Raw genomic sequence first — 27,617 nt, forward strand, 5'->3', positions numbered from 1 at the left:
GCACAATAAAAACATTGTGAATGTGAGTGAATTGTGGGATGTCTGTATTTGGTTTACTTTAATATACAATTGACTGCAAATGTATAGGAACATTGATTTACTAAAACATATTTTTGTCTTTCAGGCTTACGTGTTAGTTACAATATATTCTTTAATATGGGAATGCATTTGGGGGTGTTGAATCACCAAATCCGGTTATGTAGTTTGAGCAGCATGATTAGATTACTATCAGTGCTGTTCCAGGTTGTTGTGTTACATTATTGTGTGGAACTTAACGCATTAATGACTTGAGTGGGGATTTATATATATATACATTTTTTGGATATTATCAGTATGCCTGGATTTTATGTCCAGTTTAATTTAGCCTGTTACTTTGATTTGGAATACCGGGACGTTTTAGACTGGCTCCTTTAGTTTAGTTGATGGCTTTATTGTGGTCATATGGGTAAAGCTACTGACCATTTTTTTTGCAGCAATGTGCATTAGGCCGACTGTATCAGGCCGGCACTGCATTTTCTGTGGCACTAATGCTCCACCACTTAGCATCCATTTTTGTACTTGGCACAACATTTTTATAAGCAGATGATTTTCCGCTTTCGAAATATATAGCTCCTAGGTAATGTGGCAGACCCTGAATTATTGCAATATTACATGATGTCCCCCATAGACCTGACTGAATATTGTATGGCTTCAAGCCAATGTATTTGATTAATTGTGCTATCATTTTCACCAATTAGACCCATTTTTGTAAAACCAACAGTGGCAGTATCTACATGTTGTTATAAGACATCCCTTTATTAATGTAATAACTGCACTTTCACAATTGCTTTATTACCCTGCTTGCTTGTCACATTTTCTTGGAAAAGCACCATTTACCCACTCTTAAAAAAAAAATCTCGGGGGAGAACACCACCTAGATGTTCGTGCTCGCTCGCGACAATGAACTCCCAACAGAAAGTTTGCGCCTTACCACTTTCAAAAGTCACCAGCCACCACTGCCCAAGGCGAGAGAGCAGCTGCGCGCAGCAGAGGGCACACCCCTCCTTTGGAGGCCGAGAGCCCTGTGCTCGGTGGAGGGTGACCACTGTCACCGATACAGAGGTGTTTGTCCCCGCGACTGCAGGTAAAGGAGGATGAATCGCATTTAAAAGTGAACTGAACGAAACACAGGGTTCAAAGCGCCCGCTAATCGATGCGCTGTAATAAAACCAATAGAGCCCTCGCCGGTAATTATCCAGCTTTTGAAACGTCTCAAATGCACAGTCCGGGGAGATCAATAGGCGCTGATGGGGCTTGTGATCCGCGGGTAAGAAGCACCGAGCAGTGGAAGGCGCCGCCATATATCACCGCCTGGGAGGAGGCGGGCCTCTCAGAAGCGCCTGACAGCTTTCTGATGGGAACGCGAGTAGAAATCGATGACACCTCTCAAACAAGAGCTCATGATTATTGGAGATGTGAAAGCCGAGGCAACAATTTTCTCGACAAGCTGGTAACTGCGGGCAGGGAGATTACTCACAATCCTACCCGAGATGTCTCCCCTTCACCAGCTCCTGTGCGCCTTTGATTGTTGAAATGCATCACACGTCTTTAACAGAAAAGCATTGGGAAAGCGGATAGGTTTGGGATTTGACAGTGAATACTTACATATGGACACGGCATACGGGCACACAAACCTAAAATGCACACGCACCCATGTAACTATAGAGGTACTCACTCACCTTAGCACAAAGGTTAACTGCCACACAGGCGCACGCGTCAGGCACCCATGCTATGTCTTTTAAAAACACAGGTGCTCAGACCAACAGATATACAGCCCCTCCCCCCGACTTACCAGGCAGGCAGGCAGGCACCCGCACACAGAGGTCAAGACATACACAGGCACACCTGCAAAAGAACAGTCATACAACCCTGTAACATAGGAGGCACACCACACGCCAATGTGCATCAAAGGAGCGCAAGGCAATACTCAGATGACGGCAGCAGTGTCAGGGGAGCATGGTTAATACTGTGCAGTTCGTGGTGGCACCGTGGCAGGACTGTGTGCCGTGCATTAGCAGGGCACAGGTAACACTAGACTAGAGACATAGGAGGAGGTGCTATAGGGGTCCCGTGGAGGGGTATAGCAGGTGGCGCAGGGTGTTGTCCCAGTGCTCCTGGTTAGTAAACCATTCTTGCACATGTATTATTTACTCCATTTAAAATGTAGGACACATTTCAGAATTCAATGAAACACGCACTGTATCAGATGAACCACCCGCATCTGATATCGGAGAACTTTAGAACAGTTCAGTAAACAAATAAGTGCTTTTTTCATCCATTCTCCCTAATGCATTTGAGCATTTATATTTGGAGGGCCTGAAAGCTTTTTAGTGATGCCATGTTTGAAATAGTCTGTGTTCCCAAACAAGTGGAAAGATCCTATAAGGAAGTAATCAGACTACTTTGGAGTGGAAGAATTTTATCATTTTAAATTGCATCTCGCATTTGTTTTTCAAGTGACTTCCGTACATAAAAGGACTTTTTGGAGGTGGATGTACTGCGTGACATTTCTGTGCAGTTTCCCGCTCCCTTGACCAGTTAAGTGCTCTCACTCTTCATTAGCCCATGTTTATTTTACTGAGGAGCGTGCCTAATTGTAATTTCCAGTAAGCTATTATTACCTTGCTCGCGGCTCTAGTCATGAGACTTTTGTGTACATTTAATTCGGCGCCAAGACCTTGGACAGGCTCTGCTAGACTGGCTGTAAGTCATGACAGACATCTGCAGCACCACTGGCGTGTCTTGAGGAACACATTACATATGCGTACTTGTGGGTGGATCAGGGAGATTCATAAGCAACATCATGTGCATGAAAAAAGTTACCTTCGGTAGGAATATTTAGAGGGATATGTAATCCTCCTACAGATCCAGCACCTGATTGAATTTCTCCAGCTCTGCCAGGTAGTGCCATATGGCCTCAGCTACTACTCCGCCTCAGGACAGGAGGACACTGAAGTATGTTAGGTGCAAACCTGCTCACTGGCATCCGTTCCTAAACTTTTCCTGTGCCCCATGAAGGCATGTGTATATCAACCGAGAGAGCAATGACACTGACAAATACAGCATATAGCATGTTTTCATACACTGGGATGTTAATAGTTTCGACACGGGACACTTCAGGGTGGAGGAATGACTGTGAGGAGTCTGCAGGAAGATTGTGTATTCAATTGAAATATCCTCATCTATGGTAATTTGTTGGTGATGGATACATCGTCCAACTTGGTTCTCACTTTGAATAAGTCTTCAACTAGCATTAGAGTAGTGCTAGTCATCCAAGGAGTATACGTGGAACAAAGATCCACCCTATATGTCAACCGGGGTAAATCTACTTAACAGAGGTCTCTTGGGACTGTTTACCTTCCTATGTGTGTGTCAGGACTCTATGACCGCTTATTGCAACCCGTTTGGGCTACGTGCCGCAAACTCACCTGAATCAGCTGCTGCTCCTCCAGTGCCAGCAGAGGGGACATGCTCAAGAACTGCAGTCGTCTCGATCTTGCAAGGTGCAGGTATAATTGATTTCGGCCCTTTTGGCCCCAGGGGAACTTGCTGCTAGTTAGAGCTGTGGTGCGGGAACAATGCTGACTTTTTAAAATAGTCAGTCAATCAATCAATCTGAAGTTTATTAGGCTGCTGAGCAGCCATGAAAGAACCAATTCTACATATTCCATTATAGAAATTTCATGTGCACCTCTTAATTACAATATTCATATAAAATTAAAAAGAAAACCAAAGATGAAATCATACAAAAGAAATCTTACATAAAATGCTAAGAGCATCTAGAGCACAACTACAGTGCCCAATTCTGAACTGCACCCATACAGTTGAAAAACCAATAGCTTAATCAAGGTGCATTGAGTGTCTCAAGTGTATATCAGAACGTAAAAACATACTTGCATAAAAACGTTTTGTCATCACGAAGATGTTTTGAGAAAAGTAATGGCTGAATGCAAAGTGTTAGTTTTCTGGACTTAACAAAAGCCTTTTATTTATTTATTTTTTAGTACTTCTGGTAAAAACCACATAAAAAAGTAAAATGTAACATCGACTGTTTAAAAAACATTATTACATGGGCATGCACATGATTCTAAGTTTTGCTGATAACCTGATGGAAAGCAAAGTAAGGAAGTGAAACATTAAGGAGCCTTACCAGCACATAGATAATTGCTGAGAGTTTTGTCATGGTTCACTAACAGGAAATTGCAATCCCCAACACACGTTTCTCTTTTTCTTAAAGCAAATGACAGCAGTAGCATACGTAAGTCCACTTAGTCACAAAGCAAACATAGTAATGAGGTTCTTTGTTTCTTTCATTCTTTTCCTCGGCTTTCTTTTTTATTCGTACAAGTTCTTAGCCAGCCAACACATGTTTCGTCGCCACAGAGGGAATATTAACCCACAACTTTTTCAAGGCGCTAATGTCACTTGTCCTAATCTATTTTGAATGTGGGGATAAATTCCAACACGCAAGGTATGTCAGCGTTCAGGTTCCAGTGCCTTGTACTCGAGGTGTCGGAACCTGAACGCGACTGTGAAATTTGCAACCACACACACAACAATAGACAAAGATTTTGGTTCTGTCAGTGGACGACTATTGGAAGCTATTAGAGCAATATATATGAATATCTTCGCTGACATACCTTGTGGGTTATCTATGAGAGAGATCGGACGATAACAACTGGAAGATGATCGATCACCCTTTTTAAAAATTGTTACTATTGTGAATAATGCCCATGAGTCTGGTAAGGATGCATAATTTAAGTTGCTGTAGACCTTAGTCAGCAGGGGGACCCATTAACTGGGATTACATTATGGGTGTGCCAATCGGCCTGGGTGCTTTTCCCCCTGCGGTCCGCCCTATTTTAACTAAGACTTCATGTAAGGTCACATCTACGGCAGCTTTGGCGCATTTTCGTGCAGCGCTCGACCAGTGTGCAGCTACAGCTACTGTTGTTTTAAATGCCCCGTTTTTTTGTCTTTTGGTTCGTTTTACTTTTAACATTTTTTCCCTGCTTTTAAGATTTGGCCTCGCTTACCCGCACTGCTGCCCTCTCAACTTGCACATTAATTGGATTACTTCACCGCATTTTCGCGGGTCCCTCGCCCTTGTCACGGTGGCAGCCATCTTACGTGAGGAGCGATCCATTCCGCGGTCTAGTCCTCATCTAGGAGGCTCGACCTCCATAAATTGCAGCCATGCTTACGCGCAGCGTCATCGCGCAGCGGGATCGCCGGTCTTTCGCCGGAGTTACGCCAGAGTTCAGCCCGTCTGCGCCCGTCCGCGCTGAGGAAGGGCTGCAGGCCGGGCTGGACCGGGTCTCTTCACCTCTTCTATCTGGCAAGGCTATTAGGCGTTATGCTCCATCTGCGCTCCTGGCTCTCAGACCTCCCGTATGCCCTTCTGTACATCGTTTTACCCCCCTAGGGATACTACAATCTCGCCGCTGTATGGCCTGTTCATCTTCCTTTCATCCTCTCGTCCCCTGCCCTATTAGTCCTTGTCCCCCCCCTCTATTACTCTTAGAACTGGGTTTCTTTTAAATGTGCGCTCGCTCATCAAACATAACCTTGCCTTCCACAACTTTGTTGATGAAAGACAGCCGGACTGGGTCTTCATTACGGAGACCTGGGCTACTGACTCCTCTGGTCATGACCTTCTTTTAGCCATCCCAGAGGGCTATTCCCTACATAGGCTCGATAGACCTATACGTAGAGGAGGAGGCATTGCCATCCTTTTTAAATCCTCCTTTACATGTACGGTCAAACCTCTTTCCTCGCCTCAGGACCGTTTTGAAGCCTTATACTTTTGTATTACCTGTGAGCCATCAGTCTCTTTTACGGGGATATTGATCTACAGGCCGCCGGGCCACAGAGCTAATTTTGCCTCGGACATATTGAGAATTCTCGAACCATATTTTGGAAAGCCCTGTCTTACCATCTCGGGCGACCTCAATTTCCATCTCGACGAGGTCGATTCTAAGGACACTTTATCATTGGTCGAATCTCTTGGAGCATGTGATCTTGTTCAGCTCGTTACCAGTTCCACTCATAAGGCAGGTCACATCCTCAACAGGGTATTCTCTAATGATCTGAGGCTTTCCAGTGGCTCACCTCTGCCGATGGTCTGGACCGATCACTTTGCTGTTCCTCTTCATCTAGCCTTCTCCACTTCTTACTCTACTAAGAAGGTGACTACCCCTTTTGTTCTTAGAAGAAATTTTAAAAACCTCACGGATGAGGCCTTTGCCTCTTTTGTTCCTTCCCCTGAGGCTCTTTTCCCAAAAGATGTGGATGAGGCAGCCCAAGATCTGAAGGATTCCATCACCAATGCTGTAGAAAAACTTGCCCCAGCATCCCTACGATATGTAGCCCGACGTAAACCATCAGCACCATGGTTTTCGGACCATCTTAGATTACTAAGACAGGGCTGCAGAAGTAGTGAGAGGAGGTGGAGGAAATCCTGGGATCCTTTGGACCGGGAAGCTCATAAGTCTGCTCTACGGGAGTATAAGCAAAAAGTGATTTTGGAGAAGCAGCAATACTTTTCCAACCTCACTAGCTCACTCACTTCCTCTAGGGAGCTCTTCAAAATTGCGGACTCGTTATGCTCCCTTCAACTCCCAGACCCTGTAGTCAGTTCTCAAGGTCTCTGCGATGACATTGCAGACTTCTTTCATAAAAAAATCTTTGATATTCACACTTCATTAGAAGTACAATGTCTCGCTTTGGATGAGAATATCCCTCCTGGCATAAGCTCTCTTGAGTCATTGGACATAGTCCCTTCTAGTCTTCTGTCGGACTTTCCACCTTTGTCTCTGGAAGGATTGAATCTCCTACTCAACAGGACGAAATCCTCCTCTCCGTTGGATCCACTACCTCTTAAAAAACTGAAAGAGTGTAGGAGCAGTCTTCTTCCCTCCTTGTTGGAGGTGATGAATAAGGCGATTGCCCAAGGCTCTTTTCCATCGGTATGGAAGAAGGCCATTGTGAAGCCGCTTCTCAAGAAACCTTCACTGGACCCCGGCCTCCTTAAAAATTTTAGGCCCATTTCCCTGCTCCCTGCACCTGCGAAAATTCTAGAAGCACATCTGAATCGCCACTTGTCTTCCTTCCTTGAGGCCTCTGAGTATCTTGACATCACCCAACGTGGATTTCGAAAACATCATAGCACAGAATCTGCTCTCACCTTTGTAGTCGATAACATCCGACGCAGTGTTGATGCTGGACAAACTACTGTTCTAGTGCTATTGGATCTCACGGCCGCATTCGACACCTTGTCTCCTGCATTTTAACATCTCGGCTTAGGGAGGCAGGTGTCACCGGGTCGGCCCTGAGCCTCCTCAACTCCTTTCTCCTTGATAGGGAACAGAGAGTGATGCTCGGAAACCACCTCTCCCCAGCTAAGTCTCTGCAATGTGGGGTGCCACAGGGGTCGGCATTAAGTCCGACCCTGTTTAACATCTACGTGGTCCCCCTTGCCAGGCTTGTAAGATCGCAGGGGATGGAGGTGGTATCATACGCCGATGACACCCAGATTATGGTGTCATTCACCCATTCCTCTGTCATAACATCTGCCTCTAGCTTCAGGTCTTGTATGCAACATGTTGCAGACTGGATGGTCATCAACTCCCTGAAGCTAAATGGCGACAAGACTGAGGTGCTGGTCTTTGGGAAGGACTAAGATGTCTGGTCGAGTGAGTGGTGGCCTCCCTCTCTTGGTGCTTGCCCCACCCCCTCTCAATCTGCCAGAAATCTGGGTGTGGTGTTTGATACGTCACTCTCTATGTCCCTTCAGGTGAATTGGACGGTTGCAACCTGTTGGGGAGTAATCAGAACACTCAATAGAATTCGCAGCTATTTGTCCCTTCAAGCACGTAAGCAGATTGCAGTCGCCCTTGTTGGTTCCAGGTTAGATTACTGCAACTCTCTCTACATGGAGTCCAACAAGGGCCTTATACATCGGCTGCAAATCGTGCAGAATGCTGCTGCACGTTTTGTCCTAGATCTTCCTAGGGCATCGTCTGCTACTACTGCGAGGAGAGACCTCCATTGGCTGCCTATTCAGCACAGAATTTACTTTAAAATTCTGTGCCTGACCTATAGAGCCCTCGAGGATGGACCTAAAGGCGCCATCAGCTCCCTGCTTACTCGCTACCATCCCACAAGGTGTCTTCGATCTTCGGGACTTTTCCAGCTTGTTGTCCCCCGTTTCAAGCTCACCAGATGGGGAGCCAGGGCCTTCTCTGTCGCTGCCCCCCAGCTCTGGAACAGCGTGCCCATGGAGATCAAAACTCTCCCTTCCCTGGATCTGTTCAAAAAGGCCTTAAAAACATGGTGCTTTTTAAGAGCTTACATGGGTTGAACTGCAGGCTTTTGTTATGAGCTGGTTTTGGAATTAGGCGCCTTGACGCCCACTGGGCTAAGTTTGCGCACGACAAGATTCCTTTATTATTATTTAACTCAGCCGTATTAGTTGCACCTATTGCCAAATTCCCTGCTAAGTAAATTTGTGAAAAATGTGCCTCCAATGCCTCACTGTTGATATGGCATCTAATTGGCAACCCTGTTCTACTGGCGGACTTTAGGCCTGAAACAAAATCCTGGAAGGACTTGCTATTCCTAGTAATTGCTGAGTGAGCTAAGGTATCCCACTGCTGGGAGATCACCTCAATCGAACTCCTTTTGGTTACTGTTGTATACCTTTTACGCAGGCCAGACAAAACTGTGGGATCCCGGGGGCGAGCAGTTAAAGCCTTCAGAAGGGCTTGGTTAGCCACCATGCACTCAAGATCAAACCATCTGAGGTTTGGGTGAGCATGTTTTTATACCTTTATAGGCTTCAAAACATCCTTTTTAATGTCTGAACAGAAGGCCACAAATGAGCTTACTATGTGCTCCTTTCCAATGCGGCCAACATCGGAGAAACAGCCTAAAACTAGATCTACATTTTTCTGAGTAATTACAGCCAGCATTTGTGTAGTGTTAGGTAGTTTCCAATAAACGTTTAAACTGTCTGTAGATGCCTGCAGATTACAGAGTTCTGGTTGGCTGTTCGTCAGAATAATTTCAATAAAATTGTTATCGCCAAATTCCTGATCGGGCAATTGACCCCAACAGTATCTGATCTAATAAATTGGCATATACAAAGATGTAATCAATTATAGAGGGGCAATTCCTACCCTGGGTCTAACACACGGTTGACTTTAAAGATTCATAGTGGACTCTAGAGACTTTGACTACTAGCGGGGTTTACCCTGGATGTTGCCTTTAGTGAATGGGGAAAAACCAATACCTCTAGGAGCGAGGATGGCAAAGGACCCAAGGAACCTCTTAACAAAAAACCAGAGCCCTAATCTTGACGGGACCGTGTAGGTGTTTGTGAATGATATACTTTTCCTTTGTGTTGGTAGCTGTCAAAATAAAATACTACTCTTTTTCCATAAAAGTGAGTGTTTGGCTGGGCAGTAATTTATTGCTCATGCATTCATATTGAGTATGAGCCTGCATCCACTCCCCTGTATGTACAAGTCCCCTGATGGAGCCTTGGACTGCTTGGACCACACTATTCCTGAGAGTCAAGTGCTGAAGGGGTACTTGGCCCAGTTGCTCAGAATCCATATTTGGTCTGGCCCCATCAGGAGGAGTAAAGGCCTTCACTCCACCACGGTCGGGCCCAGTAACCCTTGCTTGCCCCATGGCCCTCTGACATGGGTTCTGACACTTACAAATACCCGTATCAGAAAACAAAGGGGAGGGGGAAGAGGATAAACCGGCTTTGTTATCTTCACTTTATTATGGTTATACCGAACAGATAATCCAGTAGTGTTACACCTGATAACTCTCCATGTTTGGAAAAACTAGCTAGATGACTGAGCACATGTCACTACATGGGTGCCTCACTGCCAGAAATTGTTCTGGATGTTGAATGAGCATCTTCCATGCAGGTTATTTATTAGTATACTAAACAGAGAACCCAGTGGTGTTACACCTGATCACTCTCTATGTCTCTAGTAACGGCACCCCCCCCCCCCCACCCCCCCTTAGCGCCTTGAGACCCTATGGGTAGGTAGTGCGCTCTATAAATGTCTTTGATTGATTGATTGATTGAAAAATAAAGTTTTTCTTGTAAAACCCTCACCCACCAGGGTTACCCCTTGGTGGCATGCTTCTACTGAACTTGAAAACCACAACCATTTATTATTTGATGCAGGATATGATGCTGTGACACAGACTCAACATACTAGTAGGAACACACATGCTGTAAGACAAATACAGAAACAAAGGATCCACATACATATTAAATGCTTTAATATCACATCATGATTCCTCCGGGGAGAGGAAGGTCTGTCACACTATGTAGGAGAGATAGCCTGCGTTTTTCAGATTGCATGAACCGGTATGTGCTCGTCGACCCGTTTGGATTAACAATGAAAAAATACTGTAAAACCGGATCTATTTGTGTGGTTATCTGGAGACTGTATTGTCAAAGCTAATTTGGGGGAACATTCGTTCGTCTAGAGGGTCGTGCAGCAACCCCTGCCGACTAAACCACTTACCGCTTCAAGGCGAACCCTCATTGAATGCACCTATTGTGGGCTTGCGCCGGGGACTGCATCTTGCCGAAGTATGCTTTTCCAGGGTTTTTGTTTTCAATAGTTACGTGCTGACGGGGCGACATCACCTACGTTTTTCAAAAGGACTAGACCGTTGCATTTAAACAGAATGACCGCCTTCCATAGAACAATGACGAAGTTCCATTGGGGTAATATTATCGACTGACAACAAAGCCTGTGTGATCATTATAATTTCATATACAAATTAAAGAATTTAAAGATCCAGGGCCCCCTCATATGGTTTCATCCATTTTTATTTATTCGAGTAATGGCCAAGAAAAATAAAATGGAAAAAAATGAAAACAAATTGGGATTCAAAATAATTATAAAAGGGGATAACTGGTCATACTATGTGTGGGGTATGCATCGTTTTTCTGATGTTAGATACCCTGTAATACTTCACTGGCTAATTCCTCAAGTAAACTGGCCCCATGAGATGTTTCCGTTAAGGCCATTGATATGCGTTTTAAGTCATGAACAGGACTCAAATAAATATGAACGGATGAAATGGTGAAACTATATGAGGGAGCCTGGATTTTTCAGATCTTTTAATTTGTATCTGAAATTTTCATGATCACATGGGCTTTGTTTTCCATACCCCAAAGGAACCTGGTCAATGTTCCATGGAAGACAGGCATTTTGTATTGAGTGTAACAGTCTAGTCCTTTCGACAACATAGGTGAGGACGAACCATTGGCACGCAGCTTTTGAAACAAAATAGCCCGGAAGACCACGCATCTGCAAGATGCGGTCCTGGGGGATTCAACGAGGTTTTGCCTTGACGCAGTAAGTGGCTTAGTCCGCAGCAGTTGGTGCACGACCCTCTATCGAGGAACGAATGTTCCCCCAACCTTGCTTGGACAATACCGACTGCGATAACCACACAAATACAGCCGGTTTTACAGTTTTTTTTTCATCGTCAATCCAAATGAATCGGTTAGCACATATCGGTTCATAGAATCTAAAAACGATCTCTCTCTCTCCTACATAGTGTGACAGCAGGCCACCATCACCCAGGAGGAACAATTTTGAGATATTAACCCCTCCCCTGCTGGTGACGGAACCGCTCCGTCATCCGCTACGGTTGGGCTGTGCTGATGACGGAGCGGTTCCGTCATGGCCCGGCCGCCACGCCTTGCGCGGCGCTGATTTCACGACTGCGCGGCCGTTCTAATGAGCGGGACGGGTCATGACGGAACCGCTCCGTCACCAGCACAGCTCAACCGCGGCTGGTGAAGGAGCAGTACTGTCACCAGCATGCGGCCACCGCGCGGCCGCCCCACCCCGTTAGCGCTGCGGCGCTAATCCGCCGCAGCGAAAGGGTTAAAGCATCTCCTATGTATGTGGATTCCTTGTTTATGTATTTGTCTTACAAATGTGCTTTCCTACTAGTATGTTGAGTCTGTGTCACAGCCACATATCCTGCATCGAATGACCAATGGTTGAGCGTTTCAAGTTCAGTAGAAGCATGCACCAGGGTAACCCTGGTGGGTGAGGGTTTTACAAGAAAAACTTTGTTTATCTCAGCATTTGAACTTATCATGTGTAACACTACAGGGTTTTCTGTTTAGTATACTAATAAATACCTTGAATGGAAGACGCTCATTCAGTATCCATAACAATTTCTGGCAGTGAGGCACTCATGTAGTGGCGTGCTCAGTCATCTTGTGAGACTCTTAGGAAGTGGATGATTAGTATTCTGAATGTGAGATGCTCTGACTGGTGCACTTTCTCCATTCGAGGTACTGTGGTAGTGTCTGGTGACTACTGTTAAAAATATGCCAGTGAGACCCTCGCTCAGTGACTTAACAATAATCTGCTGATAAAATGTTTGTCAAACGTTTTAATAGTATATCCGTCATTTCCAGCACTACGAGTTGGCAAAAACTGCAGTATTAAGTGTTAAATAAGTGAATGTGATGAGGATGATTATTATTTTACACGTTCATTTGCTTGTGAATATTATCTACTGAGATGCTCATCCATTCACTGATGGACACTGTGCAAGGGAGAATCAATGGGCACTTCCTGTCAAATAGCCTGCACATCTTTCAAGTTAAAGACTCTCCCAATAAATACTCTGACTTTTTTGTGTTTATGACTCTTTCAGTGCACTGTAAATACTAAGTTGCCTTTTAACTCTTTTTCTACAGTGCAAAAGTTTGCTAAAGAGCGAATTGCCCCACTTGTAGCAACAATGGACGCAAACTCAAAAATGGAGCAGTCCGTGATCCAAGGATTGTTTGAGCAGGGGGTGAGTAGAGTTTGGTAGTGTTTTGAAATATTCCACAACTAGTACAAAATCAAAGGAACCTAAACACATAGAGGTACATCTGTACTTCAAGGTGCTTCATTGAAACAAATTACGAAGGTAACTGCTGGGGCAATGTTGTTTGGTTAAAGAAGCCTTAAACTGATTTGAGCTGAAGTAAAACCGGTCTGAACACCCTGTATGGAACCAACATTCAGAAGTTTGACGGTAACTAAGTAGAAGAGGCAGGTGCTAACCAGACCTCTAACAGAAAAGAAACTGTCAACCGAGAGACAAAGCGAAAAAGCATTTTAAGGCATAAATGCATGCTATCTTGAGTGAGCAGAAATACAAACCTGTAGTAAACCTAAGCAGGACCTACAGCAAGACCTCTAACGGAAGTTAGCATGAACATAAAACACATGGTAAGACTGGCACAGTGGAAGGGGAACATAGAGTACAAAGTCATGAACAGAAGTAAAGTGCTGGAACAAGCTGAAAGAAATATTAGAAACAAGGATTATCAAGTGTTTGACACAGGAAGCAAAGTCGTGAGCTAAAATTTCATGAACAGAACTTACACAACTAAATTACAAAAAAAACCCAGCCATGATTAAAATCGAATAGCTTAGGTATTGCTTCCAACAATGTAGTGAATTAGAATATTTAACATAGCTTGCTACTGAGTTCGTGACTGCTTCCAACACAATAGTTTCAACTTCAGGATCAAGAAACGCTATCAAAGAGGTTGGAAATAACAAGGCTATGAGGGATCTGGAAAGAAAATGCAAACTATATGGAAAGAAATCAAGATACAGGTGTGCTGGAGGGAGCCCCAAGGATTCTCAGAATTGGGAAGCAATTCAGTTGTTAACTAGAAAAGATTTAAAGCCTAGAAGCTCAAAGAAGCATCAAACTGTGAGAGGCGGCACAGTCATTAAAAGGGATAGCACAGCAAGGAGAAAAAGTCATACATTTGATAAAACTTTCAGTGAAGGCTGTTATAAGAATGCTTTAAAGAAAAGGCTTAGGAATGCTTACCGAAACACCTGTTGCAGCATCGTGAAGGCCATAGCAGCTGCCAGGAATAAGACTTTCTGGTACACTATCAATGCCAATCTCAGAAGACGAACCCAACAGCGTTATGCATACGTGGCATGTTAAATTGTAATGTAGTTAGCAGTGAGTTTTGCCTGAAACCACAAGACAGTTGAGTGCCAACACTAACCGCAGAATTCCAGAAGTGTGCGGGAAATGTATTGGTCCCAGAGTTCTCCAGACAGCACCACCCATTGCCACTTGGCATATTATTGACAGTCTCCTCTACACTCTGATTATACAACCCTTTTTTTAACAGTTCAGCGCATCTCCTTCTGCTCTGCACAGTGCATCACCGATATGTATCTCTTCATTGACTGCTGAGTGTTTCCGCTTACACCTGGCTCAGGACTTCTCTTTTTTGCGTGCATCTCCACGTCTCACTTGCAAGTAGCTCAGTAGATCTTCCTTATGTGAGACTCCACTGATCCTCCTAATTAATTGTTCAGTCAGCTCATCTCCCTTTTAATCTGTTTAATGTGTCTCTTAAGTGCTCCTTTCTTACTAATTGCTGTCTCTTCAGCACACTTCACACATAATAGAACACTAAGGAGCCCTAAGTGAGGATGCGGAAAAGAGCAGAACATGGCATAAGTGCGCATCTGTGATAGGCCGATCTCTATTCAACGTTCAGCGAGTTTCCCTAGCAATACTCCTTTGTGTGGATTTCTCTTTCAGTTGATGGGCATTGAGATCGATCAGGAGTTTGGAGGCACTGGAGCCTCCTTCATCTCCTCTATCTTGGTGGTGGAGGAGCTCGCCAAAGTGGATCCCTCAGTGTCTGTCTTGTGTGATATCCAGAACACGCTAATCAACACCTTATTCAGAAAGCTCGGGACTGAAGAACAGAAGAGCTACTATTTGCCTCGTTTGGCTAAGGACCTGGTTAGTGAACAAAGCAAGCAATGTCTAAAGTGCGCCTGGCTCTTTGCTCCATGCTTGTTTCTCTTTGCTCCATGATTCTTTGTTTTTGATTCATGCTTGTTTTTCTATGTTGCTTTCTCTCTTCCCCCATGCATCTTGCGTCTTTTTCTGCTGCATGCTTCTTACGCTTTGTGGCATATTTTTGGCTCTTTGCTGTGCACATCTTGCTGTCTTCCTTGCATAGCTCTTTCTAAACTGAATTCTGTGTTAATAATTGTGTCTCTTGGATTCTGGTTTCAATACTTCAGGGGTGTATGCAGTAGTTTTTCAAAGTAACATATGAAAATATGAGTTTTACTGATGACTAAAATAATTGTTGGATTGTATTTCTCCACTGTGAATATTTGTGGATTTTTGTTGCCGAGTGTCTTTGACATGATGACTCAATACCCAATTGTGTCAAGCTGTGTGTGTATGAGGCAAGTATTTTCAAAACCAATCGCATCAGCATTCACCAGGCATGCTAACCAACTACGTCTTAATGACTTCAGCCTTCCATGTAACAAAAATGCGAAGACCATAAAGGAGACCTTCCTTGGCTTGCCGCTTAGCCCATCCCAATGCCAATCCAAGAGAAACCTCTTTCCAGCACCACCTCCATCCACATCCCCTTGCTGCCTTTTGGCTGGACCAACCTTACCGCCCTCTCCTCTAAACTAACCTTCTGCTTCCAAATCCACCAAGGCATGGCTAAACTGATAAAGATTATGAGCAAATTCTTGAGGATCTTCCTAAAAGATACCTTCTATAGTGATAACCTAGGCAACCTAATTTGACCCCAGCACAGATATTTATTTATTTATTTATAAAATTTCTAGAGCGCACAAATACCTTCCTGTGTCTCGGCGCTAGAGTTCACTAAGATTGCAAAGGGTTCCTACTAAACTTACTGGTTAAAGAGCCACGTTTTAAGATGTTTCCGAAATATAAGTAAGGAAGAGCTTGATTTAATATGAGGGGGAAGCTTGTTCCACAATTTGGAAGCAGCAACTACGAAGCGTTTGTCTCCCCATGTTGCCTTCATAGTGCGTGGGATGTTAAGCAGCTGAGATGCCGCAGAGCGTAAGGATCGAATGGGTTTGTAGACACGAATAGATTTTTTAAAGAAGTCTGGTCCAGTATTGTTCAGTGTTTTGTAAATAATGCACATGGCCTTGAACTTTGTGCGGCATCTGACCGGCAACCAGTGTAGTTGGCGAATGATGGGCGATATGGATGAGAATTTAGGTGTGCCGGTTAAGATTCTTGCAGCAGCGTTTTGCACCAGCTGTAGTTTGTTCAGGAAATGCTACATGACTTCAGCAGCAACACCCTTCACACAACTGCAGACACCCATTCATTAAGAAAGCTCCAGCTCTTGAAAATTAAGCTATCCACGCCTAGAGCCAGGAGATCATCAACAGCAGATGTTACATTACACCTTAGAAAATGAAGTCAATGCACTCAGCTGCAGTGAGATTTCGTGCACCTGAAACACCTACACCAACCCGGAACCCCAAACCCTTAAGCCTGAAATGTGTGGTGCTCGTTGAACATTCCAAGTCCTAGCATTCTTCATTCACATCCACCTTAGCTGCTGCACATCGCACACAAAATAGGACCACCTGTTTGCAACCATCACTAGCAAACAGCCATCCATACCAGCCATCCTTGTGCTGGTTCTATCGCATCTCAATATCATCAGCGCCCTGCAGGTAGACATCCAAGATACCCAGCAAACCTCCCCAAGCATTATCTTTTCTGTAACGCTTATTTCTCATCCTAGTTATTTCGAACTAAATAGGATGGCCCCAATTCTCACAGAATCCAAAAGGCTCCCTCTGCCCAATTGCATAATCCTAAAAACACATATAGTGTGTATGATAGTCAATTACAGTACCCAGCAGAATGCTCGTTGAACATTCCAAGTCCTAGCATTCTTCATTCACATCCACCTTAGCTGCTGCACATCGCACACAAAATAGGACCACCTGTTTGCAACCATCACTAGCAAACAGCCATCCATACCAGCCATCCTTGTGCTGGTTCTATCGCATCTCAATATCATCAGCGCCCTGCAGGTAGACATCCAAGATACCCAGCAAACCTCCCCAAGCATTATCTTTTCTGTAACGCTTATTTCTCATCCTAGTTATTTCGAACTAAATAGGATGGCCCCAATTCTCACAGAATCCAAAAGGCTCCCTCTGCCCAATTGCATAATCCTAAAAACACATATAGTGTGTATGATAGTCAATTACAGTACCCAGCAGAATGAGGAGATATGTAAAGCACCACAAGACACAGAGCAGAAGCATTGACAGACTGGAATCCTGGAAGCAGAGGAAAGAAAAGACCATATGTTGGTCCTTTTTTTTTTTTTGCTTCACTCCGAGGCACCAGTGATGCTGTGGTAGCGCATAGTGCACTCCGAGGCACCATTCCTGACCCGCTTCAGAAAAATGCTCAAACTATATAGTCAACACATTCTCACAATTGCTAAGTATAGCTTAACGAAATTGACTCCTCTGAAGTGTCCTAAGTCCTTCCTTTCCATACTTGTATATCCCTCTACATCCCATATATATCACAACAGCATCACTTAGCACCACCACAACATCACTATGCGCTACCACAGCATCACTGAACGCCACAGCACCACTTGTCGCCACCACAACGTCACTCAGCGCCACCACAGCATCAATCTGTGCAACCATTCAACAGCAACTGGTTCAAATATGTTCTCTCAATGTTTCAAGCTTTATTAGAAATGTCACAAAAATATGTTAATATCTCACTTCTGTTCTTCACAAAAGTTATTTACAAAAGTTTAAGCTATTGCCATTATACATTAAATGAACTTTTATTTAAGTATTCATTATTTAAAAAAATTAAAAGCCATTGTTATTTGTAATATAAATACATATAAGTCACGTAAATACAACACATATTGCATTACAAATGCTATAGGTGTCACATTTGCAAAAGTTAAAACTATTGGAATTTTAAATGACAAAGCTATTAATTTAGCTATTTTCAAAACCAACACATAAATACAACATGTGTTGTTTACAATATCAATAGCTCAAACTTTCCTAATGCGAGGCCGATTGCATTGAAAATGCTTGTTGATATGTAGCTCCCTGTAGATACATAATGACCTTTGTATAGTTCATGAACATGCAGACACAATAGCCACAAGCACATTAAAATAAACTCTCCTTAGATAGACAGGCCAATACTCCAAGAGACATCCCAGCATATGCAGCACACATATAGACAGCCACACACACAGTCCAACATGCCTACTTGCACCCAATCAAACAAAGGCTATCTGAAGGGTAGACACCCATGCATATAAACCAACAGACGTGTAGGTACCTTTGCTTACAGACAATTGTAGACACTCATACAGTCTCGCACAACATGTGTACAGTGAGAAAGCACACAGAGAAAGCGATGGGTTAGATCTGACAAATGGATAGATGGATCAACCGTGCGCATGCTTGCTTTGTTCTGGGGATATTCATTCTTGAGCTCGAATTGAGTGTTGCCTCCATGGCAGAGGAACTCTCATTCGATGTGGAAAAAGTTGTTGAGTGGAACTTTCTCTAGAGAAATCATTTCTACTGAGTGATGGAAGATTTAAGGCTCCATTCATATTCAGTTCCTTATAACGCTCTCCATGCTCATTACATTGCTCTCCTTGGTATCATACCTGTGTAGTAATACAGTTCCAAACCTGCATCTTTTTTTTAAACAAATTTTATTTGTCAAGTTGCCCATGTATTGCAGAGCTCTGCATCCCAGAGACATCTGCCCAATCAAACCATATAGATATGATGACTTTGACTTTTTCCAATGTTGTCCGAACATATATATGCAACAAATAAACTGAAAACCCCAAATCCCCTCCACCCCTTCCCCCCGATTGCACAAGGTCTGCTCAGTCCTGCCCACCACGTGCATGCATAACAAGGCAACAGGATCTCACTGAGTCCCTCCTCCATTGCACCCCCACATCCCATGGCGCACCTATAGCTTATCTCAAGGAATGAGTCTGCTCTGCCGGTGGCAGGTTTAACATCAGACCCTGTCAGTTCGACCAGCATCTCCAGATTTTGTAGTGCTTGCGTGGGCATCCCCTAGTGACAAAGATAGGCTGTTCCAGCCCCATGCAGAAGTCCAGCCCATTATTCCATGCAGCCAAGGAGTGGGCCCTTGGCGCCTTCCATTGCCTAGCAATGTCCCTCTTTGCCAGTGTAAAATTCAAAAGCATGAATTCTTATAAATGTTGCCGCCTATCCCTTCATAACGTGAAGCAAGGCCAACTGCGGTGTACGTGGGAGTCCCACCCCAGGACCTCCGATAGACAGTCAAATACCCCCCTCCAATAACGATCTAGGGACAGGCAGTGCCAGACTGTGTGAATAAATGTGCCCTCCTCATGCCAGCAGCGAAGATACACAGGGAGGCAATCAGCCCTGCTCTCCACAAGCGTGCCCGCGTATATTAGACCCTGTGGAGGTACTTGAACTGGACAAGTTAGTCACATAGCTATAGCCGCACCCTGCGGGGCTGCCAGGGCTTCAGTCCATTCCTCCTCCCATATTCCCATATCCTCCTCTCAGTCCCCCTGCAGCCTCTGCAGTGTAGAAGAGCTATGTGTAACCAGGGATTTATATATCCGGGAAATTTTCCAGTCGGTTAAATCTCCCATAAAAACCTTAGCTACCAATGGGCTAAATTCCGGCAATGACTCGAAGCCCTCTAGGCTAGGGGACAAGGCATGGCGAAATTGAAGGTAGTGAAAGAACTGGGGCCGTGGCATATGGAATTCAGCCTGAAGGTCTTGAAAAGATTTGAGCGTTAGACCCCTTATGACATCCCCTTGAGCTGAGGTGCCTATATTGTCCCACCCCGAAACCCCTGCATAGCCGCCAATTGAGGTAGTCGCCCATTGTTCCAGAGGGGGGTTTCCAGAGACCATGTTCTACCACCTCATACATTCAATGCCTGTCTCCAAATCAGGAATACCACCCCGTGACCGCCGGCAGGAAGCCTCGCAAAGGCGCGGAATAGAGAATTGTGTGTAGTGAATAGTGTCCCATGAGCCGCCGCTCGACAGCATACGCCGGGTCTCCTCTATCACCAAACCACCACTTGTTGAGGACCAACAGATGCAAGGCTTGATAGTAGGAAAGAACATCAGAAGACGCCTGCCCCCCCGCAGTAGGTTGACAAGAAGTATGTGCGCAGAGCTACGCGCACCTTTCCCCCTCCATAGGAACAGCCTAAGCGCTGCATTCACCTGTCGGAACCATTGGGGTGAGATCTGATTTGGGTGATTTTGCAGCTGATCGAGGAGCCGGGGAAGCTCCACCATTTTGAAAATTGCTGATCTGCCATATAGTGACCGGGGCATACGGGACCAGGACTTAAGGTCTTCCCGGGTCTGTTCCCAAACGGGAGCCAGGTTAAGCTCCCAGGAGATTGCGGGGACTCCCCTAGATGTTTCAGTCCCCCCACCGCCGGCTGAACCGAGGAGATCAACGTGCCCATGCCCGTCTGTTCTCCCAGAAGCCATATCGTCGATTTACGGGGATTCATATAGAGTCCAGAGGTTTCCCCAAAAATCTGCATAATGCGCAGTAACCGCAGCCCCGTCCTATCAATAGCCGTAAGGAAGAAGAGGAAATCATCCGCATACAATGCGATCCTGTCGGACAGACCCGGAGCCCATGCAAACCCCTAAACCTATGCATCTATACTCACCCATGCAGCCAGAGGCTCCATGACTTGCGCGAATAAATATGGGGACAGGGGGCCGCCCTGTCGCGTGCCCGCACAATGGAAAAGGTATAGGATGCAGCCCCAGCCACCCGCACCGACTCCGTCAGATCTGTGTACAGGAGCATTAGGTAGGAGAGAAAGCGTAGTCCAATGTTGAGTCATTGCAACAGAGCAAAGAGATAAACCCAGCTTAGGGAGTCAAACGCCCTGTCCATATCGGTCAATAATAGCGCCACTGGTTCCCTCAACTGGGCGTGTATAGGGCCGCGTAATAAGCGGCAAAGCTTTCCGCAATGGCCGGGGGCCTGTAATTGGTTCTCCCGCCTGGTCCAACATGATCGGCAGGGCCTGGGAATGGAAGTTCCCTGGCAGAGTCAATGCAAAATCTTGCCGGACTTATCTCACCACTGATACACCCTGCTGCACGTCGCCAGCCAGGCCTGACTGGCTTCATCCATCAGTATGGCCACATAGTTCTGTTGAGCCATCAATAGTTGCCTCCGAAGTTGGCCCCCTCCTGCTTTGCAGGTCCTGCGTTCGAGGGCTTCCATTTCTGATTCTGCCCGCTGTGCCCCTCTCTATGTTTCCTACGCGCTGCCGTGCACCAAGAAATATCCACCCCCCTCAGAGCGGGTTTCAAAGACTCCCACAAGGTCTTGGCGATGGAGATGGACCCCACACTAGCTGTTAAGTAGTGATCAATGGTGTCGTTCATATGCTCTTTGTACTCCTCGTTCTGCAGATGCTACACTGAAAGGCATCACCTGAACGGTTGTCGTCCCTGCTCAAGCTGGAGCATGAGGGCTATCGGGAGTGGTCGGAGAGGCCCCGGGGCAGGATCTCCGCTGACGCGACCCTACCACCTGCCTCCCTGGGAACAAGGAGATAGTCAAGTCTGGAATACGAGTCATAGACCACAGATAAGTAGGTGAATTTCTGGCGATGGCCATTAGGGCGCCGCCATCCATCAATCCAGTTAAGTCCTGTCACTAAGGAATGCAATCTCGTGGTGCACCTACTTTCCAGTCCGAACCCAGCCCGCCATCGATCCCAGGTCAGCTCCATGACGTCATTCCAGTCTCCCCCAACTCCCGATGGCGTATCCGGCATGTCTGCCCATAGAGTCATCAACCGCTCCACTAGATTCCACTGCATGGAGGGAGGGGCATAGACACTGCCCAGCACCAGGGGGTCTGCCCCGATCATACCCTGAAGGAATAAGTCATGCCCCTGTGTGCCTGACCACTGTTTATCATGGATATAGAGGTCCCTACAGTGTATCTGAATCACCACCCCATGAGCCACTTGTAAAGCCGGAGTGGAAGACCTACTGAAAGCCAAATCGCTGAAGGCAGAGCGCCTTCATACCCATGAGGTGCGTTTCCTGTAGCATAAGTATATCGGCCCCAGCCCGCTTAGCATAACGGAGCAGGGCTCTGCATTTAATTTTATCCAGGGCATCTCGGACATTCCAGCTAACAATACGAAGGGGACCTGGGTCACCTGCTTCCCTCTGTGTTTACTAGCTATCTGGGCGGAAATCCACTACCATAGTGGCGACATTTCGATACAGAGGTGAAAAGCGGTGGACCAGCAGCGACCGTGCTATCTGAAAACAGAAACAGCCCTTACCCAAAAAAAAAACACCCTATACCTCAAGAACACTGAAGCATCTGTCGTGATGGGGCTAGACCCGTATCCCCAATGGGGGACCGGAGTCCGCTCCAACCAATGGATCCCCAGCATTCAGCCCCTAACCCCTGGGCATGTCCCCTGCCGGCAAGGGCCCGGCAGAGAAGCCGGCCCATGTCACAGTCTCCTCCAACTAGCGTTCAAAAGTTCAGCAGTTTAGGACTCCGCAGCTCCTCGTAGACCCATACATCAGTCAGCCGATATCTGACGCCCACTGAACCTCCTCTAGAGGAAGCGCCACAGGACTGGGAGCGACGCCGTCACCGTGATAGTCTGTTACCCTTCAGTTGTTCCCGGGGACCTCTCCGAGCCATCTTGCTTGATGAGGAATCGGATTCTCTCCCAGGCCGGGTGTGAACCCTCACCCGCACTGTCTCTTCTGTCCATTTGAAAACCTCCTCCGGGGTGTCAAAAAAGTGCGTGTGGGAGCGGTACACCACCCGAAGGTGGGCAGGAAACAGGAGAGCATAGGGAAGCTTAAGGTCCCTCAGGCGGCCCTGCGCTGCCATGAATGATTGTCACTGTTTTACTAGACGCGTGTAATCAGTAAAGATGAGGATACACGTATTGTCATAGAGTAGGGACTTTTTGGACCGAGCCTGTTTCAAAATGGTGTCCCGATCGCAACAGTTTTGCAATAACTGGCCGAGGGCGACCTCCCGGTGGAGGCTTCTGTATGAGCGCCCTGGGAGCCCGCTCTACAATAAAGCAGCGGGATAGGGCCTCTGGGGAAAGCCAGCTCTCCAGCCACTGTGTAAGGAAGCGTTCCATATTGCCCCCCTCGCAGCCCTCTGGAAACCCAACAAATCTGAGGTTATTGCATCGGGCCCACCCCTCAGCATCCTCTGCCCGTAAGGTAAGCCTTTTTGCATGTTTTCCATGGCCTCAAATTTGATCTTTAGTGAGTAAACATAGTCTTCCACTCCAGAGATACGAGTCTCCGCTTCGGTGATGCATGACACTGCGTTGCGCAAATCTTGCCTCCGCAGCATGACATCAGAGCCAACCGCCCCTATTTTCGCATCAAGCATGTCTCTGGATTGTGTGATGGCCGCCATGAGTGCCGCGTTGTCAGGTATCGTCCCTGACTGTCCTGCGGACGACCCGGCTGCCACCCCTTCACCGGTGTACTTGTCTATGGTGCCTTGTTTAGTTGAGCAGCCACCACCCTTGTCGCGCGTCATGGCCACCCCCGGGATTCCTCACACCGGCCAAAGGAGATCAGATGGGGAGCAAGAACAATAACCGTCCAACGGTGGGCACCCACGGCCCGACCGACCGCCGACTGGCAGTCGATAATGCACCGCCCCAAGACCAGGGCCAACAAGTGAACAGGTAGGATGTGCCACTTCAGGCCCAACCAGTGTTACCCAGCAGCACCTGTGCGGCCCGATCGACCACCGCATCTACTGCACCTTAGGAACACGAGCGTATCAACTCCATGCACCGCGGCACCTCAAATCCGCCATCTGTCCAATTTACACACCTCCCGGCTGCACACACACCCCGGCGTGCTCTGAATAACGCAGATCTCATGGTCCCAGGTGGCACCCTGCAGCCCAATTGACCGCCGATGGGCGTGCTCCTCATGGCCTGGGGGGGGAGGAGGTGGGTCCGCACCCGTTGGGGCCTCAGATGGGCCAATGTACCCTCAAATGAGCGCCCCGGCCGTCCTCCGCGATGCGACAATGCCGCTGAACGCCCGCTGCAAGGTAGGCCCAGTGGGGGGGACGGAGGGGTTCAAGGAAGCCGGCCCCACATCGCCGGGTCCGCAGGCCGCACACATCCCCCGGCCCCAACCACTGCTGCAGAAGTCTCCAAGGATGTCCCACAGGGCGTGGGCACTCCAGGGGGCCAGTAGGACACCAGGCACTTACAGCCGCTCCCGCCCCAAGTGCCGCACCTCACCTCCCTTCTGAGGCTCGATCCAGCCGCCGAGCCGCTCAGTCTGTCCACGCCTCAGGCAACGTCGCGGAACAGTGGTTGGCACCCCACCTGCTCCTTCAGCCCGGCCGTCGATCTCTGGAGCGCTCCACTCCGGTTCCGCTCACGGAAGACTGCGCCGACACTGCCGCTCTCTCCTCTGCAACAGGCGGCTGCCGATTTCAGAGCAGCTGCCCAGTCAGCTAGGTCTCACCCTTACGCGGCCCCGTCCTTGCCAACATAGAGATACAGCGGCGCAGGTCCCGAAGGCGGCTCAGAACTGCCCAGAACAATACCGCTCTGCCACGGGACCTTTGAGTCGTCGTTGGCAATCAATAAGTCATCAGAGGACAAGGATAAATTAAGGATTCATGGCGGGCTGGACGGAGCTCCCTCAGCACACGTCTGCAATGCTGGCTTGCCAAGTCACGCCCAAACCTGCATCTTTTTAAGAAACTTTTATCACATTGAGGTTTGCCATTTGCTACATGTTAAAGAAACAGCATGTTTCCAATCAAGAGCATTCCTTTTTATTAAGGGTCTTAGTCTAGTTTGGTAAAATTATTCAAACACAAACTACAATCTCCTGAAAGTACTACTCTGTAAAATAAATACATAGTACATACATTTAGCAGCCAACCATCCTTGTTGCACAATGGACATTGATTAACTCTGCCAGCTTGTATCATCTAACGAAACAAACCTTAGTAGTTTATGAGGTTGACAGTTTACTTATGATGTTTTCCTTTCTGTAAAGAGTGTTTAGTTGCCATGCTGTAGCTCAATTACTGAATACAATATTTACTTTTCTTTTATTCTGCTTGCTTTTGAGACCTTATTGCTGTCTTTCCGTTTTTTTCTCACAACAAATGTTATTGGGTTTTGACAATTATCTGTGGCCTCGTAGGCAGATGAATATACACAGGATGATTGTATCAACATACCCATGAACATTGACCAGAATCTGCACACCTCAACCCCCCACACCCCCTTCTCCCACCCAAGCATGACACCGCGAAGAATAACATCAGCATCAACTTAGTCACTGGTCACTTGCCTTCCCCATCTTCCCTCCCCCTTTGTACTTTTGAATATCCTCATCAAAATATGATCTCAGGGAGCGGCCAGGCTCTAATACAAACTCCCTGTGCTTTGCCGATCTCTGCCAAATTTTAGGGTGTTCTGTGGCCATCCCCTTGCGTGTGGCGGCATCCACCTTGTGGGAGCGAGCATGGGCCATCTGTTTCTAATTAGTGTGGCAGAGCACGCTTGTTTACATTTGCCTGGCTCGCGTTCGCTTTCACTTTCACTTTCTTGCCTGTCTCGCGGTCGCTTTCACTTTCCTGTTCCCTCCACTCTTTTTTTTTAAACACGCAACACTTTAAACAAACAAAACATATGCAAGTTAAGAGTGCTTTAAATAGGCCGGTACCAGCATTTATTTTTATTTTGCAAGAGAGAGTACCTGCATTTCCCAAGAAAATCGTAATGGTTTTAATTTGAGAGTACCAGCACTTCTCAAAACAAACGGGCATTCTGGTACAGCAGTTCTATTTTTCCATTTCAAGCATTGCCCGCGGGCATGCACACTGATGTCTACTCATGCATGCTTTTTCCTTGAACATGCACACTGGAGCTGGCTGTTCTTGATACTGTAAAAAACGCTCCCACCTGCGCACAGTGCACTGGTGTGTGTTTCTACAAATATTTGTGCAGACAACACATGCAAAGCCAAGTGCATTTCAAGTATATTTTGATTGTAGCAATGAACGAATGCTTTACTTACATTTATTCCAGTGGAAAGAACACAAAAGCACCGATTCGACAACAGTGTAACAGTTTCATATATGACAACAAGTCTGTTTGTGCCAAAGCAAACGTGCGAGTTGGCAGTCCGAACCCCTTTTTTTTTATTTTATTTTTTTTAATTTTTGAAAACCTTTATTCGTGCATGTAAAAAGAACAAATACGGGCCTACAACCATCAGGCCGGCCACGATACTTTTGAGCACTGATACAAACATTATGGCCCCCGAGCGTCAACGGACAAAAATTAGCGACAATTTGTGAATGTTACACTGAGGGGAACCATGACACCAGGGGGAAGGAGAAATGAAGGTTAATTTTAAAGTTTTTTTATAATTTTATCAGGGAAAAAGGCAGTGAAGAATAAGTCCAAGGAGATTCAAGTCCGCATACTATCTTCACATCACGGGAGAGCGGCAGTATTTCGGAAAACAACCGTGGAAATTTAAAATCTCAGGCAGTGAGGCGGTGCAAAGCAACAGCAGGATATTCACACCAGTAAGTACGCACCCCTACAGCGCCGTCCCCATTCAGCCAACCCCAAGCCCGGACCCAGAATCAACCAAGGAAAAAGCACAGAAGACAAAGAAAGAAATAAAGGCCCATAGAACCAATAAAAATACTAAATTACCCCCCCACCCTACACCAATGCGGAGGCTACGGCCTACCCCCCCCCCCCCCCCCCCCCAGCATAGTGCCTGTCGCCCAGTAAATCCGAAATATAGAAGAGAAAGAAGAGCAAGAGAAGAATGAGGAAGAGGAAAGAAAAACGTGAACACCTATGATATAGGGGGTGAGAAAAGAATGCACTATTCTGATCTAAACTCCCAAAAAGAAGAAGGTGGGGAGGAGCCTACGTAGTATCAGAGCACCCGGGACCCCCGGCCATCTACAGCTTCCACACACTAAAACCTCCTACTCCAAAAGCAACAGTGCTGTAATCAATTGCAACAATAGCATAGATGGAAAAAGTCATTTCGCCATGTGCGCTAACAATACATACAAAGCAGTTACAATCCCCGTTCAGTCCACCCGAGAAGCCATTTTGTTATGAATCAGCCCAATCCCGGCCTGGTAGCGGGTGCAGGACAAAGCCAGCTCCTATGAGTAGAACATTAACACTTAGAACCCCGGTCCCGTACAGAACCGTCTCCCCATCAGCAAGAAACACAGAAGAACATCATAATCGCAATCGCAAGTGGGAAAAAGGCTAAACTTGCAACAATTCAGCATAGCAAAATACAGTACAGTCCGGGTCTCCGCCAGCCGGTCAAGCAAAGTCGAGATGAGGGGCACCTTCAACCCTGGCCAGAACGACGAAATCTCTCCAGGCATGACCATCTCCGCGGACACTGTGCAGGCAGAACAAAGGAGCAAGATGGCCGCTCTCGACATGGGAGGGGCAGAAGTGAAGAAGACGAGTGGTCCCAGTCTCCAACAACTGCAGCGGACAAAATGGCGAACCCCCCCTGCCGTGCAGGATGACACACACTCCAGCAG

General features: G+C 46.5%; 1 protein-coding gene across 2 annotated transcripts in view; it reads left to right on the forward strand.

Moving 5' to 3' along the window:
- The window catches only part of ACADSB (acyl-CoA dehydrogenase short/branched chain), a 399,459-nt gene that overhangs the window by 210,340 nt on the left and 161,502 nt on the right, over positions 1-27,617 (forward strand). For both annotated transcript variants that reach the window (XM_086922992.1, XM_086922993.1), the window contains 2 exons: positions 12,806-12,906; positions 14,680-14,886. In XM_086922992.1, coding sequence (XP_086779118.1) covers positions 12,806-12,906; positions 14,680-14,886 — 308 coding nt within the window. The remainder of the gene's footprint in view (positions 1-12,805; positions 12,907-14,679; positions 14,887-27,617) is intronic.

This window comes from Lissotriton vulgaris, chromosome 5 (genome assembly GCF_964263255.1).
Source record: "Lissotriton vulgaris chromosome 5, aLisVul1.2, whole genome shotgun sequence".
Classification (NCBI taxonomy): domain Eukaryota; kingdom Metazoa; phylum Chordata; class Amphibia; order Caudata; family Salamandridae; genus Lissotriton; species Lissotriton vulgaris.